This window comes from Saccopteryx leptura, chromosome X, assembly GCF_036850995.1.
Source record: "Saccopteryx leptura isolate mSacLep1 chromosome X, mSacLep1_pri_phased_curated, whole genome shotgun sequence".
Lineage (NCBI taxonomy): Eukaryota > Metazoa > Chordata > Mammalia > Chiroptera > Emballonuridae > Saccopteryx > Saccopteryx leptura.
The window spans coordinates 54212238-54230696 of NC_089516.1; the positions used below are offsets into that span (position 1 = coordinate 54212238).

Sequence of the window (18459 nt, forward strand, 5' to 3'; positions counted from 1 at the left end):
TGAAAAATACAGATTGATTGTTACAAAATAACCATGGGGATGTAAAGTACAGCACAGGGAACATAGACAATAATATTGTAATAACTGTGTGATAGCATGTAAATACTTTAATATCAAAGAAGTCACATTGTAAAGTATATGATTGTCTAACCAGTTTGCTATACACCTGAAACTAATGCAAAATAATATTGAATATAAACTGTAATTGAAAAATACATTTTACCTGCTCTTAAAAAAAGGCTATTTTCTTTAGAGTAGATCTCTCAGACTTACTCAATTTGCATAACTTATTTATCTTTCATAAATCAGTGCTTTTTCCCTAATGGTTTCCCATCTTCCCTACTTCCTGGAGACCACTATTCTATTTTCTACTTCTATGAGGTTTAGTATTTTATATTTCATATAAATAATATCATACAATATTTTTCTTTCTCTGGCTTATTTGACTTAGCATAATGTCTTCCAGTTTCACTGGTGTTGCAAATGGCAGGATTTTTTTTAATGATATACAAAATACCATACCATTTGGGAATGCCATATATATATAATCCATTCACCTGTTGATGGACATTTAGTTATTTCCATGCTTTGGCTATTGTGAATGTGGCAATAAACATGGGAGTTACAGGTACATCTTTGAGATACTGATTTCAGTGTCTTTGGATGTACATGCCCAGAAGTGTGAATCCTCGATCCTATGGTAGATCTTTTTAAAATTTCTTTAGGAACCTTGATACAATATTCCACAGTGACTTCCCCAATCTGTGTTCCCACCAAAAGGACACAAGGATTCCCTTTCTCCATATTTATGTCCATGTCTATTATATGTTATTTTATGATAGTCATTCTAAAAGGTGTGATATGATATCTCTTTGATATTTCAACCTGCATTTCACTGATGATTTTCCTGGTGATTAGTAATGTTAAGTACCTTTTCATATACCTGTGGCCATTTGTATATCTTTCGGAGTAATGTCTATTTAGATATTTTGCCAATTAACAATATATTATTGTACACTTAAACCTTTCTGGAAAAGAATTCTCCAAGCAAATAATACCCAAAGAAAAGCCGGTATATTTATACTTATATCTGATAATACTGACTTTAAGACAACAAAGGTAACAGGGGACAAAGATGGATGTTTCCTTATAATGAAGGGGACACTATATCAAGAAGATATAACACTTCTTAATATATATGTGCCCAATAAGGGAGCATCAAAATACATAAGGCCTCTTCTAACACTGTGATGGTGAACCTTTTTATAAAAACCACCCACTTTTGCAGTGCTGGTCAACCTGGTCCCTCCCACCCACTAGTGGGCCTTCCAGCTTTCATGGTGGGCAGTAGTGGAACAACCAAATGGTGCCACAATTGGCAATACTAAAAGGGGTTATGTGACAAGATGCAAAGAACAAAACAAATCAAAAATACAAGCAAAAGTGCCAACAATGTCCAATAAAAAAGGATAATCTGTGGCAACAATAACATAAAAGGGGAGAGGATAAAGATCTCCAGTAGCAAAGAAGGATGGAGTGCAGAAACACTCATAAGACAAAGGACTCTTCTAAATATGAACATTTCTTTCTTAATAACCTAAAGGTAACCACCCACAAAAAGGCTATCACTGAAATATACAGTATAAAAAAAGAAGAAACAGGGGAAAGAATGTTGAAATACCACAAGACAGAAACAACTGACAGAAACAAAAAATAGAAGAAATAAACAAGATACACAACTACTGGAAAACAAAATATAAAATGGCTATAGGAAATCCTTAACTCTCAATACTTACCCTAAATGAAAATGAACTGAACTCACCAATAAAGAAGCACAGAGTAGAATATTGAATCAAAAAAGCAAAACTCAATCATATGCTGCCTTCAAGAGACACATCTAAGCTGCAAGCACAAAAATAGACTCAAAGTGAAAGGTTGGAAAATGATTCTTCAAGCAAATAATTTACAAAGAAATGCAGATGTAGCCATACTTCTAACTGACAATGCTGACTTTGGGACAACAAAAGTAACCAGAGACAAAGATGGACATTTCATAATGAAAACAGGAACATTGTATCAAGAAGACATAACACTTTTTAATATATATGCACCAAACCAGGTAGCACCAAAATATATAAGACATCTACTAACCTATCTAAAAAGAAAAGCAGACAAAAATATGATCATACCTAGAGATTTCAATACACCATTGACGGCTTTAGATAGATCATCTAAACAGAAAATCAATCAAGAAATATTGGCAGTAAATGACACACTGAACCAAATGGACATAATAGATATTTATAGGACATTTCACCCCAAATGTCAAATTATACCTTCTCCTGCAGTATGCATGGAATATTCTCAAGGGTAGACCATATCTTGGGCCACCAACATAACATCAACAAATTCAGGAAGATTGAAAGTATACCAAGCATATTTTCTAACCATAAGGATTTAAAATTAGAATTGAACCATAAAAAGGAAGAAAAGAAACCCACAAAAATGTAGAAATTAAACAACATACTTCTAAAAAATGACTGAGTCATAGAAAAAATAAAAGCAGAGATCAAAACATATCTACAGACAAATAAAAATGACAATATGACATACCAAAATTTCTGTGATAAAGTGAAAGCAGTAATAAGAGGGTAGTTTATATATTACAGGCTTATATCAAGATACAAGAGAGGCCCTGGCTGGTTGGCTCAGTGGTGGAGTGTCGGCCTGGTGTGCAGAAGTCCCGGGTTCGATTCCAGCCAGGGCACATAGGAGAAGCACCCATCTGCTTCTCCACCCCTCCCCCACTCCTTCCTCTCTGTCTCTCTCTTCCCCTCCCGCAGCCGAGGCTCCATTGGAGCAAAGATGGCCCGGGCGCTGGGGATGGCTCCTTGGCCTCTGCCCCAGGTGCTAGAGTGGCTCTGGTCACAATGGAGTGATGCTCCGGAGGGGCAGAGCATCGCCCCCTGGTGGGTGTGCTGGGTGGATCCCGGACGGGCGCATGCGGGAGTCTGTCTGACTGTCTCTCCCAGTTTCCAGCTTCAGAAAAATACAAAAAAAAAAAAAAGATACAAGAGAGATCCCAAGTAAACAAGCTAGCATCACACCTTAAGGAACTAGAAAAAGAACAAAGGCAACCCAAAGTCAACAGAAGAAAGAAAATAGTAAAAGTTAGAGCAGAACAAAATGAAATGAAGAAAAAAAAATAGAAGAAATTTATACAACAAAGAGCTGGTTCTTTGAAAAGGTCAATAAAAAGAAGAAACCACTGGCTAGACTCACTAAGGAAAAAAGAGAAAGAACTTATATAAACAAAATCCAATATTAAAGAGGAGAAATTACCGCAGACATCATAGATATACAAAGGATCATATTAGAATATTATGAAAGATTTTATGTCACAAAATTCAACAACCTAGAAGAAATTGATAAATTCTGATAACTGTACAATCTTCCTACACTGTGTCACGAAGAAGTAGAATACCTTAATAGACCTATAGACAGGGAGGATATATAAAAAAAACAACTATGTAAAACCTCCCCAAAAATGAAAGTCCAGGACCAGATGGTTACACTGCATATTTCTACCAATCATTCAAAGAAGATTTTTTACCTACCTTTCTCAACGTCTTCCAAACAACAGAAGAAGAAGCAATACTCTTCTATATATTTTATGAGGCCAACATAACCCTCCTACCAAAAATCTGGTAAGGACAACACAAAAAAATGAAAACTACAGACCAATAACTCTAATTAATACAAATGAAAAATCCTAAACAAAATACTAGCAAATCAAATACAACAAAATAAAAAAAAATAAACACCGTGATCGAGTGTGATTCATTCCAGGAGCACAAGAATGGTTCAACATATGTGAATTAATCAACACAATAGACCACATCACCAAAACAAATTACAGAAATCATATGATCCTATTAATAGATGCAGAAAAGGCATTTGATAAGATACAATGCCAGTTTATGTTTAGAGCACTCAGTAAACTCAGAATAGAAGGAAAATACCTCAACATAATAAAGGCCATATTTTGTTAATTATGTCTTTTGCAGTGCAAAGGCTTTTTAGTTTGATATAGTCCCATTTGTTCATCCTGTCCTTTATTTAACATGCTTGTAGAGATAAATCATCAAAAGTATTGCTAAGAGAGATATTGGAGAGTTTACTGCCTATGTTTCCTTCCAAGATATTTATGGTTTCAACGACTTACATTTAAGTCTTTTATCCACTTGAGTTTATTTTTGTGAATGGTGTAAGTTGGTAGTCTAGTTTTATTTTTTTTGCATGTACCTGTCCAATTTTTCCAACACCATTTATTAAAGAGAGTTTCATGGATGGACCTGGAGATTATTATGCTAAGTGAAATAAGCCAGGCAGAGAAAGAAAAATATTATGTGATCTCACTTATATGTGGAATATAATGAACAAAGTGAACTAAGGAACAGAATAGAGGCAGTGGTCGAGTCACAAGGACCAGAGGGACAAATGTCATAGGGAAAGGGTATGAGGGGATGGGATCAGAGAAGGTGAAGGGATTAGTGAGATTATATATACATAACACATAGATACAGATAAAAGGATAGCAAATCCCAGAGGGAAAGGGGAAGGGAGTTAGGGGGAGGAGGGTAAAAGTGGTATAAATAAGGACATGGGGTGGGGGTGAGGTGTTATATTCAGTGGGACACTTGAATCCATGTAAACACAAAAAATTAAAATTAATAAAATTAAAAGAAAATAAAGGCCGTATATGAGGAACCATCAGCTAATAACATACAAAATGGTGGCAAAATAAAGGCTTTTTCTCTAAAATCAGGAACAAGACAGGGTTGCCTACTCTCTCCACTCTTTCTCAACATAGTTCTGAAAGTTTTCACTAGAGTGATCAGGGAAGAGAAAGAAATAAAAGCTATCCATATCGGAAAGAAGAAGTAAATAAAGGTGTCACTTTTTGCAGATGATTTGATCCTGTATATAGAAAACCCCCAAAACTCCACCAAAAAACTCTTAGAAACAATAAACCAGTATAGGAAAGTCACAGAATACAAAATCAAAATATAAATGTCTACTGCTTTCCTATACACCAATGATGAAATATTGGAATATGAACTTAAATACATTTTTTTATAATTGTAACAACAACAAAAATATTTAGGAGTAAACTTAACAGGGTATGAAGGACCTACACTGCTCACGAAAATGAAGAGCTATTTTATCAAATCAAATTTATTTTGAAATATCCCCTAATTATTCTCACAAAAATTAAGGGATACTCTATTGTTTTGTATTCATTTTGAAATATCCCCTAACTCTTCTCTTAAAAATTTGGGGATACTTTATCACTTCCTATTCATTTTGGAATATCCCCTAATTTTTGTGAGCAGTATATATATATTGAAAGCTATAAAATATTATTGAAAGAAATTGGAAAAGGCATAATGAAATATAAAAATATTCCATGTTCATAGATTGGAAGAATCAACATAGTTAAAACGACCATACTACCCAAAGCAATATACAAATATAATACAATCCTCATCAAAATCTAAATGTCATTTTTTAAAGAAAGGTAAAAAAAAAATCACCATTTGTATGGATCCAAAAAAACCCCCCAAATAGTCAAATCCATCTTGAGAAATAATAATGGAGCCAGAGGTATCACTTCCTGACTTCAAATTATACTATAGAGCCACTATAGTCAAAACAGCATGGTATTGGCAGATAAACAGACATACAGGCCAATGGAATAGAATTGAGAGCTCACAAATAAAGCCATGTATATATGTGCAAATAATCTTTGACAAAGGAAGCGAAAACACACAATGGAGAAAAGAATACAGTGGTACCTTGAGATACGAACAGACTAACATACAAATTTTCTTTTCTAAGATACGAGCTGCGACTCAGTCTGTATTTTTGTTTGAGATCCGAGCGAAATTCTGAGATACGAATCGTGACTTGGGAAGCTGCCGCTAGTTGGCGCATTGGCGCACGGATCCAGTACTGGCAGTTTGATATATGAGTTGACTGACTTAGGAGCTCGGTTAAAGAATGAATTAAATTTGTATCTCAAGGTACCACTGTTCCTCTTCAGTAAATGGTGCTTGGAAAATTGGAAAGCCACATGCAAAAGAATGAAGCTTGACTACAGTTTATACCCCTGCACAAAAATTAATTCAAAATGGGTCAGAGATCTAAATCTAATATCTTAAGCTGTTAATTATATGTAAGAAAATATAGGCACTAAACTTAAATACCTTAGCCGAAGAGAACATTTTATGAAATTGAACCCAAAGGAAGTAAAGGCAACAATAAGTGAATTAAACTATATCAAACTGAAAAGCTTTTGCAAAGTAGAAGAAACAGAGAACAAAACCAAAAGCATCCCACCAAATGGGAGTTGCTATTCACAAACAACTCTGATAATGGGTCAATATCCAATATATACGATATATAAAGAACTCAGAAACAAGCAAACAATCCAATTAAAAAAATGAGGAAAGGACATGAATAAACACTTCTCCAAAGAAGACATACAAATGGCCAACACATTCATGAAAAGATGTTAATTATTATAGAAATGCAAATGAAAACTACAATGAGATACCACCACACACGTGTTAGATTGAATTTTATCAACAAGATAGGTAATTACAAGTGTTGCAGAAGCTGTGCAGAAAAAGGATCTCTCATCTGTTGGTGGGAATAAAAACTGATACAACCAGTATAGAAGGCAATATGGTGGTACTTCATAAAATTAAGGATAGTGTTACTATATTGCCCAACAATTACTTTACTGGGTATCTACCTAAAAGAACTCAAAAAACATTGGTACACAAGGACACATGCACTCCCATGTTCATCACAGCATTATTCACAGTGGCCAAGAAATGGAAACAACCAAAGTTTCCCTGAATAGAGGATTGGATAAAGATGTGATATATATATGGCATATTGCTATTTATGACAACACAAATGAACCTTAAGAATATTATATTGGAGGTGACGTCACGGAAATGGCGCCGTGAGTAGCGCGTCCGACAGATCTCCCCAAAATCACAACAAATTTATCAACTAGAAACAGGAAAATTTATCTTCGGAGCAAACTGAAAGCAAAAGGACTGTTATCGCTCGAATCTGAGAGACAAGGGTGTGGAGGAAGCTACCGCAGGGACGTTCATTCAAGCCGCGAGAAAGTTCGCCGGTGGTAAGTCATCCCGCACTCGGAAGCCGCCGCCGCCTCCGCCGCTGCCGCCGCCGCCAGCCGCCGCCGCCAGCCGCGGCCGCCAGCAGCGCCCGGGTCGGTTGCAGAACGAGCGGCGAGCAGCTGCTGGCGCGCTCCCGGTCTGGTTGCAGACCGAGCATTGCAGACCGAGCACCGCTAACGTTCCCAGCGGCCCGCGCACGGGGAGCGGGAGAGGCCCCAGGGCGGTATTCCCTACTTGGGAGATTCTCTCCGCGGGCGGGGCACCTCACCCAGCCATTCAAGCTAACAATCAAGCGTTGGGGGAGGGGCGCGCGCAGGCAGCCTGAAATACCTTCGGGAGCACAGCTGCGACCCAATTACTAAAATTAACTTAACCCGTGAAATCTGCGCACCCTCGGTTCTAATTGATAAGATCTCTCTCAGTTCACCGACCCAAGACAAGAGGCGTGATATTTTTTGGTGCCTCTCGCTAAAGGGGCGGGGGCAACTTCTGATTGATAGAGCCTCCATATTCAGGGATAAACGCTAACAAGAAGGACTTGGCAGATAATAAGATCTATACCAAACTAGTCGCAAGCAGAGACTAGTGCCTCTTCTTACCGGCCAAAACAGGCTACAAAGTGTGGAAAGCCTGGGTTGAGAGGTCCAACGGAATGCTAGGCGCTGAACAATCACCTTGACAACAATTGACTCCCACCCCCGCCTGATTACACTGGAGGCCCTGACTGTCAGAGCCCTTCCCAGAGCCTTGCACTGAGTGGGGATAGAGTGGGGATTTCCCAGCTCTTTGAGCCTCTTACTCCCCAGGCAGAAGCAGTGGCAGCCTTGTGGCTGGATCGCCAGGCTGCTGGTTCGGGAGGGGGGGACTGGGAGAGAGAATCCACGAAGGCGAACTCTCTCGTCGTTAGACCCTGCAGACGCCGGCAGGCCTTGATTACCAGCAAGACTAAAGCCAATTGTGTGACATTGCCGTAGAACCCCATCAACTGCAAGTCCCTGCCTGGGTGTGGCGCAGGGGCAGGGCCTGGGGTGCAGAGTCGCCGACCGGGAAGAGGGAGAGAGGAGAAGGAGGAAGAGGTTGTCATCTCAAAATCAGGAAAAATCCACAGACTTTGCAGCTTGTTCCACTGTTTTTTTTTTGTTTTTTTTTTTGTTGTTGTTTGTTCCTTCTATCTTATTGTCTTTATTTCCTCCACCTCAGTCCTTCTATTCTCTGCCCATCTTATGCTTCCCTTTTCTTGAACTACACTACCCATAAGTGTTACATTTTATTTCTCTTCTTCATCCTCACCCTCCTTTGGGGTTATACTCCAGGACACTTAATTCTCACTCTCTCCTCTTTTGTTTTTTTTTTGCCTTATTTTGTTTTTTTCTCTTGCTTTTTTATTTCTTCCTTTGTTTTACTCTTTTTCTTATTTTTCCCTTTCTATTCGTTTTTTCTTTTCTCATTTTACTTTCCTCCCATTTAATCCTCAATCACGAACAAATTAGTTAATTTGGGACTCAAGGTTTTTTTTTTGGCTTTGTTTTTCTTTTTCGGTTTTGTTTTTGTTTTTTTCTGGTTGGTTTGTTTTTGTGGCATTTTGGGTCCTCCCAACCCAAGGTCTCCATTGTATTTGGTCTTTGCTCCACTTAATACAACGTATTTTTACTTATTATTTTTATTTTTTCTTCTTTATTATTCCTTTTTTTGTCCTTTTTTCTGGTTCCCTCTTGTCCCTCTTATTATATCTCTTGGTTGACTGTCACCCGCAGGCAGATCAACTTATGCTTGTCTAAGATTTTCTTCCTTTTTTTATTTTTAATTTTTTTTTTTTTTTTTTTTTTTGCCCCCTTGAACTCTTCACCGCAAAACAGGCCCTCCATTATAGGCACGATATTTTCCTGAGGAGGGGAGAGGAGGGAAGGGGAACAAAGAAAAAAAAAAGGGGGGAAATAATAAATTATTACTGCTTTTTTTTGTGGGGTGTTTTACCCTCTGGTTTTTTTTGTTTTTGTTTTTGTTTTTTTGTTTGTTTTCTTTTTTTTGTTTTTTACTTTTTACTCTTTATTAATTCTAATTAGTGCTATCAACAAGACCACCCTCAGATGCCAATAAGAAAGAGGAAATCGAATATTATGGATACAAAAGAAAGAGAGGTAACACAAATAGATGTGGAAAAATCTATGGAGAAAAGACTTAACATATTGGAAGCCTTGGAGCTAAATGACAGAGAATTTAAAATAGAAATCTTAAAAATACTCAGAGATATACAAGAAAACACGGAAAGGCAATATAGGGAGATCAGAAAACAACTCAATGAACACAAAGAATATATTACCAAGGAAATTGAAACTATAAAAACAAATCAAACAGAAATGAAAAACTCAATTCACGAGCTGAAAAACGAGGTAACAAGCTTAGCTAGCAGAACAACCCAGATTGAAGATAGGATTAGTGAAATAGAAGACAAACAACTTGAGGCACAACAGAGAGAAGAAGAAAGAGACTCAAAAATAATAAAAAACGAGAAAGCCCTACAGGAATTATCTGACTCCATCAGAAAGAATAACATAAGAATAATAGGTATATCAGAGGGAGAAGAGAAAGAAAATGGAATGGAGAATATACTCAAACAAATAATAGACGAGAACTTCCCAAGCCTGTGGAAAGAACTAAAGCCTCAAATTCAAGAAGCAAACAGAACACCGAGTTTTCTTAACCCCAACAAACCCACTCCAAGGCACATCATAATAAAGATGACACAAACCAATGACAAAGAAAAAATTCTCAAGGCAGCCAGGGAAAAGAAGAGTACAACATATAAAGGAAGGCCTATTAGATTATCATCCGATTTCTCAGCAGAAACTCTACAAGCTAGAAGAGAGTGGACCCCAATATTTAAAGCCCTGAAAGAGAGGAACTTTCAGCCAAGAATACTATACCCATCAAAGCTATCCTTCAAGTATGAAGGAGATATAAAAACATTCACAAATACAGAAAAGATGAGAGAATTTATCACGAGAAAGCCCCCACTCCAGGAAATACTAAAGGGGGTTTTCCAACCAGATTCAAAGAACAAAAGAAAACAACACCACAAGTAACAGCTCCACCAAGAACACAATAAAACCAAACTTAAACTGTGACAACAAAGGAAAAAAAAAAGGGGGGAGAGAATGGAGATTAACAGTAGCAAAGGACGATGAAGTGCAGAAATACTTATAAGATAGGGTACTACAATGAATATGGTAGGTACCCTTTTCATTACTTAATGGTAACCACCCTAGAAAAAACCACCACAAAAACACATGACTTAAAAAAGGTAGCAACAGAGGAAAGAAGTATGGAACACAAACAAACAGAAACAAATGATAGAAAAACAAAAGAGAAGAATCAAACTAGATACAAAACTAACAGAAAGCAATTTATAAAATGGCAGTAGGGAACCCACAAGTGTCAATAATTACACTAAATGTAAATGGATTAAACTTACCAATAAAAAGACACAGAGTAGCAGAATGGATTAAAAAAGAAAATCCAACTATATGCTGCCTACAAGAAACACATCTAAGCAACAAGGATAAAAACAAATTCAAAGTGAAAGGCTGGAAAACAATACTCCAAGCAAACAACACCCAAAAAAAAGCAGGTGTAGCTATACTCATATCTGACAATGCTGACTACAAGACAGAAAAAGTACTCAGAGACAAAAATGGTCACTTCATAATGATTAAGGGGACACTGAATCAAGAAGACATAACAATCCTTAATATATATGCACCAAACCAAGGAGCACCAAAATATATAAGACAGCTACTTATTGACCTTAAAACAAAAACTAACAAAAATACAATCATACTTGGAGACCTCAATACTCCGCTGACGGCTCTAGATCGGTCATCCAAACAGAGAATCAATAAAGATATAGTGGCCTTGAACGAAATACTAGAACACCTGGATATGATAGACATCTACAGGACACTTCATCCCAAAGCGACAGAGTATACATTTTTCTCTAGTGTACATGGAACATTCTCAAGAATTGACCATATGTTGGGCCACAAAGACAATATCAGCAAATTTAGAAAAATTGAAATTGTACCAAGCATATTTTCTGATCATAAAGCCTTGAAACTAGAATTCAACTGCAAAAAAGAGGGGGAAAAACCCACAAAAATGTGGAAACTAAACAACATACTTCTAAAAAATGAATGGGTCAAAGAAGAAATAAGCGCAGAGATCAAAAGATACATACAGACAAATGAAAATGAAAATACAACATATCAGAATCTCTGGGATGCTGCAAAAGCAGTAATAAGAGGAAAGTTCATATCACTTCAGGCCTATATGAACAAACAAGAGAGAGCTGAAGTAAACCACTTAACTTCACACCTTAAGGAACTAGAAAAAGAAGAACAAAGACAACCCAAAACCAGCCGAAGAAAGGAGATAATAAAAATCAGAGCAGAAATAAATGAAATAGAGAACAGAAAAACTATAGAAAAAATCAATAAAACAAGGAGCTGGTTCTTTGAAAAGATCAACAAAATTGACAAACCCTTGGCAAGACTCACCAAGGAAAAAAGGCACAGGACTCAAATAAATAAAATCCAAAATGAAAGAGGAGAGATCACCACAGACATCATAGATATACAAAGAATTATTGTAGAATACTATGAAAAATTATATGCCACCAAATACAACAATCTAGAAGAAATGGATAAATTCCTAGAACAATACAACCTTCCTAGACTGAGTCATGAAGAAGCAGAAAGCCTAAACAGACCAATCAGCAGGGAGGAAATAGAAAAAACTATTAAAAACCTCCCCAAAAATAAAAGTCCAGGCCCAGACGGTTATACTAGTGAATTCTATCAAACATTCAAAGAAGACTTGGTTCCTATTCTACTCAAAGTCTTCCAAAAAATTGAAGAAGAAGCAATACTTCCAAACACATTTTATGAGGCCAACATAACCCTCATACCAAAACCTGGCAAGGATGGCACAAAGAAAGAAAACTACAGACCAATATCTCTAATGAATACAGATGCTAAAATTCTAAACAAAATACTGGCAAACCGAATACAACAACATATTAAAAAAATAATACATCATGATCAAGTGGGATTCATCCCAGAATCTCAAGGATGGTTCAACATACGCAAAACGGTTAACGTAATACACCATATCAACAAAACAAAGAACAAAAACCATATGATCTTATCAATAGATGCAGAAAAGGCTTTTGATAAAATACAACACAATTTTATGTTTAAGACTCTCAACAAAATGGGTATAGAAGGAAAATATCTCAACATGATAAAGGCCATATATGATAAACCATCAGCCAACATCATTTTAAATGGCATAAAACTGAGGACTTTCTACCTTAAATCAGGAACAAGACAGGGTTGTCCACTCTCTCCACTCTTATTTAACGTGGTGCTAGAAGTTCTGGCCAGAGCAATAAGACAAGACAAAGAAATAAAAGGCATCCATATTGGAAAAGAAGAAGTAAAGGTATCACTTTTTGCTGATGATATGATCCTATACATCGAAAACCCGAAGGACTCCACAAAAAGATTATTAGAAACAATAAACCAATACAGTAAGGTCGCAGGATACAAAATTAACATACAGAAGTCCATAGCCTTTCTCTATGCCAACAATGAAATATTAGAAAACGAACTCAAAAAAATAATCCCCTTCACGATTGCAACAAAAAAAATAAAATACCTAGGAATAAACATAACAAAGAATGTAAAGGACCTATATAATGAAAATTACAAAGCATTGTTAAGAGAAATCGAAAAAGATACAATGAGATGGAAAAATATTCCTTGTTCTTGGATAGGAAGAATAAATATAATCAAAATGGCCATATTACCCAAAGCAATATACAAATTTAATGCAATTCCCATCAAAATCCCTATGGGATTTTTTAAAGAAATGGAACAAAAAATCATCAGATTTATATGGAACTATAAAAAACCCCAAATAGCCAAAACAATCCTAAGGAAAAAGAATGAAGCTGGGGGCATTACAATACCTGACTTTAAACTATATTATAGGGCCACAATAATCAAAACAGCATGGTATTGTCAGAAAAATAGACACTCAGACCAATGGAACAGAATAGAAAGCCCAGAAATAAAACCACATATATATGGTCAAATAATCTTTGATAAAGGGGCCAACAACACACAATGGAGAAAAGAAAGCCTCTTCAACAAATGGTGTTGGGAAAACTGGAAAGCCACATGCAAAAGAATGAAACTCGACTACAGCCTGTCCCCGTGTACTAAAATTAATTCAAAATGGATCAAAGACCTAAATATAAGACCTGAAACAATAAAGTACATAGAAGAAGACATAGGTACTAAACTCATGGACCTGGGTTTTAAAGAACATTTTATGAACTTGACTCCAATGGCAAGAGAAGTGAAGGCAAAGATAAATGAATGGGACTACATCAGAATAAAAAGTTTTTGCTCAGCAAGAGAAACTGATATAAAAATAAACAGACAGCCAACTAAATGGGAAATGATATTTTCAAACAACAGCTCAGATAAGGGCCTAATTTCCAAAATTTACAAAGAACTCATAAAACTCAACAACAAACAAACAAACAATCCAATAAAAAAATGGGAAGAAGACATGAATAGACACTTCTCCCAGGAAGAGATACAAATGGCCAACAGATATATGAAAAAATGCTCAGCTTCATTAGTTATTAGGGAAATGCAAATCAAAACTACAATGAGATACCACCTCACCCCTGTTAGATTAGCTATGATCAACAAGACAGGTAATAGCAAATGTTGGAGAGGCTGTGGAGAAAAAGGAACCCTCATTCACTGTTGGTGGGACTGTAAAGTAGTACAACCATTATGGAGGAAAGTATGGTGGTTCCTCAAAAAACTGCAAATAGAACTACCTTATGACCCAGCAATCCCTCTACTGGGTATATACCCCAAAACCTCAGAAACATTGATACGTGAAGACACATGTAGCCCCATGTTCATTGCAGCACTGTTCACAGTGGCCAAGACATGGAAACAACCAAAAAGCCCTTCAATAGAAGACTGGATAAAGAAGATGTGGCACATATACACTATGGAATACTACTCAGCCATAAGAAACGATGACATCAGATCATTTACAGCAAAATGGTGGGATCTTGATAACATTATAAGGAGTGAAATAAGTAAATCAGAAAAAAACAAGAACTACATGATTCCATACATTGGTGGAACATAAAAATGAGACTAAGAGACATGAACAAGAGTGTGGTGGTTACCAGGGGTGGGGGGAGGGAGGACAGGGGGAGAGTTAGGGGGAGGGGGAGGGGCACAGAGAACTAGATAGAGGGTGGCGAAGGACAATCTGACTTTGGGCGAGGGGTATGCAACATAATTTAATGACAAAATAACCTAGACATGTTTTCTTTGAATATATGTACCCTGATTTATTAATGTCATCCCATTACCATTAATAAAAATTTATTTAAAAAAAAAAAAAAAAAAAGAAAAAAAAAAAAAAGAATATTATATTGAATGAAATAAGTAAATCAGAAAAAGCTAAGAACTGTATAATTTCACAGATAGGTGAGATATAAATCTGAGACTCATGGACATTGATAAAATTTATGTGTTTACCAGGAAGAGGGAGTCAGAGGGGAGCAGTGTAAAGAGAAACAAATATATGGTGATGAAAAATAATTTGATTTCGGCCCTGGCCGGTTGGCTCAGCGGTAGAGCGTCGGCCTGGCGTGCGGGGGACCCGGGTTCGATTCCCGGCCAGGGCACATAGGAGAAGCGCCCATTTGCTTCTCCACCCCCCCTCCTTCCTCTCTGTCTCTCTCTTCCCCTCCTGCAGCCAAGGCTCCATTGGAGCAAAGATGGCCCGGGCGCTGGGGATGGCTCCTTGGCCTCTGCCCCAGGCGCTGGAGTGGCTCTGGTCGCGGCAGAACGACGCCCCGGAGGGGCAGAGCATTGCCCCCTGGTGGGCAGAGCGTCGCCCCTGGTGGGCGAGCCGGGTGGATCCCGGTCGGGCGCATGCAGGAGTCTGTCTGACTGTCTCTCCTCGTTTCCAGCTTCAGAAAAATACAAAAAAAAAAAAAAAAAAAAAGAAAGAAAAATAATTTGATTTTGGGTGATGGACACACAATGCAATCAATTTTTAAAATGCTATAGACATATTAACCTGAAACCTATGTGTCTTATTGATCAATGTCACCCCAGTAAATTTAATTTCAAAACATTTTTCCAAAGTGGGCTGTATTAATTGTAGTTATTGCACAAAATGATAATTATTATTATTTAAAAAGAGAGCAGGGAAATTTTCAGAAAGGATGTTTATACCATAGATTGTTGTGATGAGTATAATATCCTGAGTACAGTCAGGGTGCTTTCTGCTGTAGAGAAAGCTTGAAGAAGCCCTTAAAATTTTGGAAAGGTGGAGGAAAGGGAAGAAAGAAAGACAATATGACACAAGAGGTCAGAGAGCTTTAGGATATGTTTAAAACCAATGAAAAAGCACAGCATAATTTAGCTTGTGAAGTATCCTGCTCTCATCAAACTCTGCTTTCTCCTCTCTGCTCTGCTTAGAGTAAATGGGCAAGAAGTGGATGCAAAGTAAAATAGGAAAGTTTTATAAATCAGTTCTGTTACTAATCAGAAATAAATACCTTTTGCATTTTACTTTAGTAACCTCTTTGCCTTGGCTTATTTTCCATGTGCCCAAGACCGCTGGGTAGATGTAATTTTCTTTTGGAATTACTCATGAGAGGTACTATCTGAAAAATACTAATATAAATGGAAAGAAAACATTCTATTTTTTTTAGTAAACTCACAAAATTTTTTAAGTTTACAACACAAGGAGCAACTTTCTCAGTAAAATACATTTTTTAATAATAAACACTTTTAGTCATAAACCCCCTTTTATGCTTTAATAATAGTGGATTGGTGAGATAAGGTAGGCTAACTGGAGAATAAAGGTTTTGTTCAGGAAACATGAGGAATTTTGTAAAAATCTAAAGAGATAGAGCTGCAAATATACTTGCTATCTAGTTCCAAACTTCATTGTTTAGATAGGAAACTTGAAATAAAAGATAGGTAAATATTTAATGAAAGGCACACACTTTGGTTCTGCTTATCAGCCTAGTTAGTGTTCTTGCTAATAGATACCTGAGAATGTTTGCTTAAGTCAGCATATTTTGAACAATATCTAGTGTTGCTGTTCTGATCACCTGTGAGGTGTTACATATTCATCCAGTTTAAAAATTAGCCAGGATTGGAGATGCTTACTAGTTGTCAACTTATAACTCCAAGAAAATGACAGTGATTTATAATATAAGCAGGATCTATACAGATTGGCCAGAAATAGCTTATCAAAGATAGGTTCCAAATAATTCTGAATTTTTGCTCTGTGGATCCCCTAAGGAAAGTTAAGAATCAAAAATTTTGAAAGAAATCAGAAAAGAAACCTTGGAATAGATTATTAGACAGACTGATAAAAGGGAATGCATATGGGACATGATTAATCATATTGCATCTAGATTTCCATTGAGGAATCCATGCATAGTCTCTCCTATATGTTTTCTCTGTTAAGAAAGCATGAGCTCTTCAGGTTTGATCTCTGAGGTTTTTGATGTCTTCCTTTACCTTTGTTTTTTTCTGGCCAATTGCTGTGTGTGTGTGTGTGTGTGTGTGTGTGTGTGTGTGTGTGTGTGTGTGTGTGTGTGTAGCTTCCTTAGCAAAGCTTTTGTAGTATCTGTGAGCAACAGAGCCATCTTTTGTGCCTGGTCGTCATCAGGATAAAAATATTCTGATATTCTCCTTTCCAGTGCAATCTTTAAATTGGATAACTTACATGATAGCTTACTGAGAATAATTATTTCAGAAATTATTAAACTGGTATCTGCAGTAAATGAGTCAGGACCTGCTGTTTCTAAGCTTCCTTGGATGTGGATAGTAGCTATGGGAGCTTGGATAGGGCAGATAAGCTATATTTTAATTTAGAAATTAAATTTAATGGGGTAACATTGATCAATAAGAGTACATACCCAAAGTCAAATTATTTTCTATCACTGTATATTTGCCCCTCTTTACTCCCCTCCCTCATCCCGTCCTCTGAGTAATCATTTAACTTATCTATGTCCATCAGTCTTAGTTTTTTACCTTACCTATGTGTGAAATAACATAGTTCTTAGCTTTCTGATGTACTTATTTCACTCTGTATATTGTTCTCAAGGTCTATCCATGTTGTCGTAAATGGCAATATGTTATCATTTCTTATGGCTGAGTGGTATTACATTGTATATAAGTGCCACATCTTTTTTATCCTACCCTCTGTCAAGGGACATTTTGGTTGTTCTCATGTTTTGGCCACTATGAATCATACTGCAATGAACATGAGAGTTCATGTGTGTCTCTTTTTTTTTTTTCAATAGAGATAAAGAGAGAGAGAGTCAGAGAGAGGGATAGATAGGGACAGACAGACAGGAAGGGAGAGAGATGAGAAGCATCAATTCTTTGTTGTGGCACTCCAGCTGACCATTGATTACTTTCCCACATGTGCCTCGACTGAGGGGCTACAGCAGACCACATAACCCCCTCCTCAAGCCAGCGACCTTGGTCCCAAGCTGGTGAGCCTTGCTCAAACCAGATGAGCCTAAGCTCATGCTGGCGACCTCAGGTCTCAAACCTGGGTCTTCCATGTCCCAGTCCAATGCTCTATCCACTGTGCCACTGCCTGGTCAGGCCATGTGTCTTTATGTAACAATGTTTTAAATTTTTTAGTAGATACCTAGTAAAGGGATTGCTAGGTCATATGGTAATTCTATTCTTAATTTTTTGAGGAACCACTTTTTTTTTATACTAGCTGTGTCAGTTTACCTTTCCACCAGTAATTTTTCTAAAAGTTATAAGGTAATATTCAGATGAAATGGATCAAAAATATCCATACTTAATACTTCTTTGAAATACTATCTAGTTTGTTTAATTCATCTTTTGTGTCATAAGGACTTGGATCTCAGTGAACCTAAACGAACAAAGTCCCATTATTCTTAGGGGCATTCTATTCTGATAAATAGAAAATCAGCTTTTTGTTTAACACCATTCATTTTTAGCTTGATTTCATTTTCTTTTCTTCTTACTTTTAGGTTAACAATTCATGCTGAGTGTCCCATGCATTTGGAAGATTTTCCCATGGATGTGCATGCCTGCCCCCTGAAGTTTGGAAGCTGTATGTATTTTCT

The 18459-nt window shown here is 36.9% G+C and overlaps 1 protein-coding gene across 3 annotated transcripts in view; it reads left to right on the forward strand.

Annotated features, from left to right (window-relative positions):
• GABRA3 (gamma-aminobutyric acid type A receptor subunit alpha3) overlaps window positions 1-18459 on the forward strand; it is a 449120-nt gene that overhangs the window by 316410 nt on the left and 114251 nt on the right. For all 3 annotated transcript variants that reach the window (XM_066357176.1, XM_066357178.1, XM_066357177.1), the window contains exon 6: window positions 18364-18446. In XM_066357176.1, the coding sequence (XP_066213273.1) occupies window positions 18364-18446 (83 nt within the window). The remainder of the gene's footprint in view (window positions 1-18363; window positions 18447-18459) is intronic.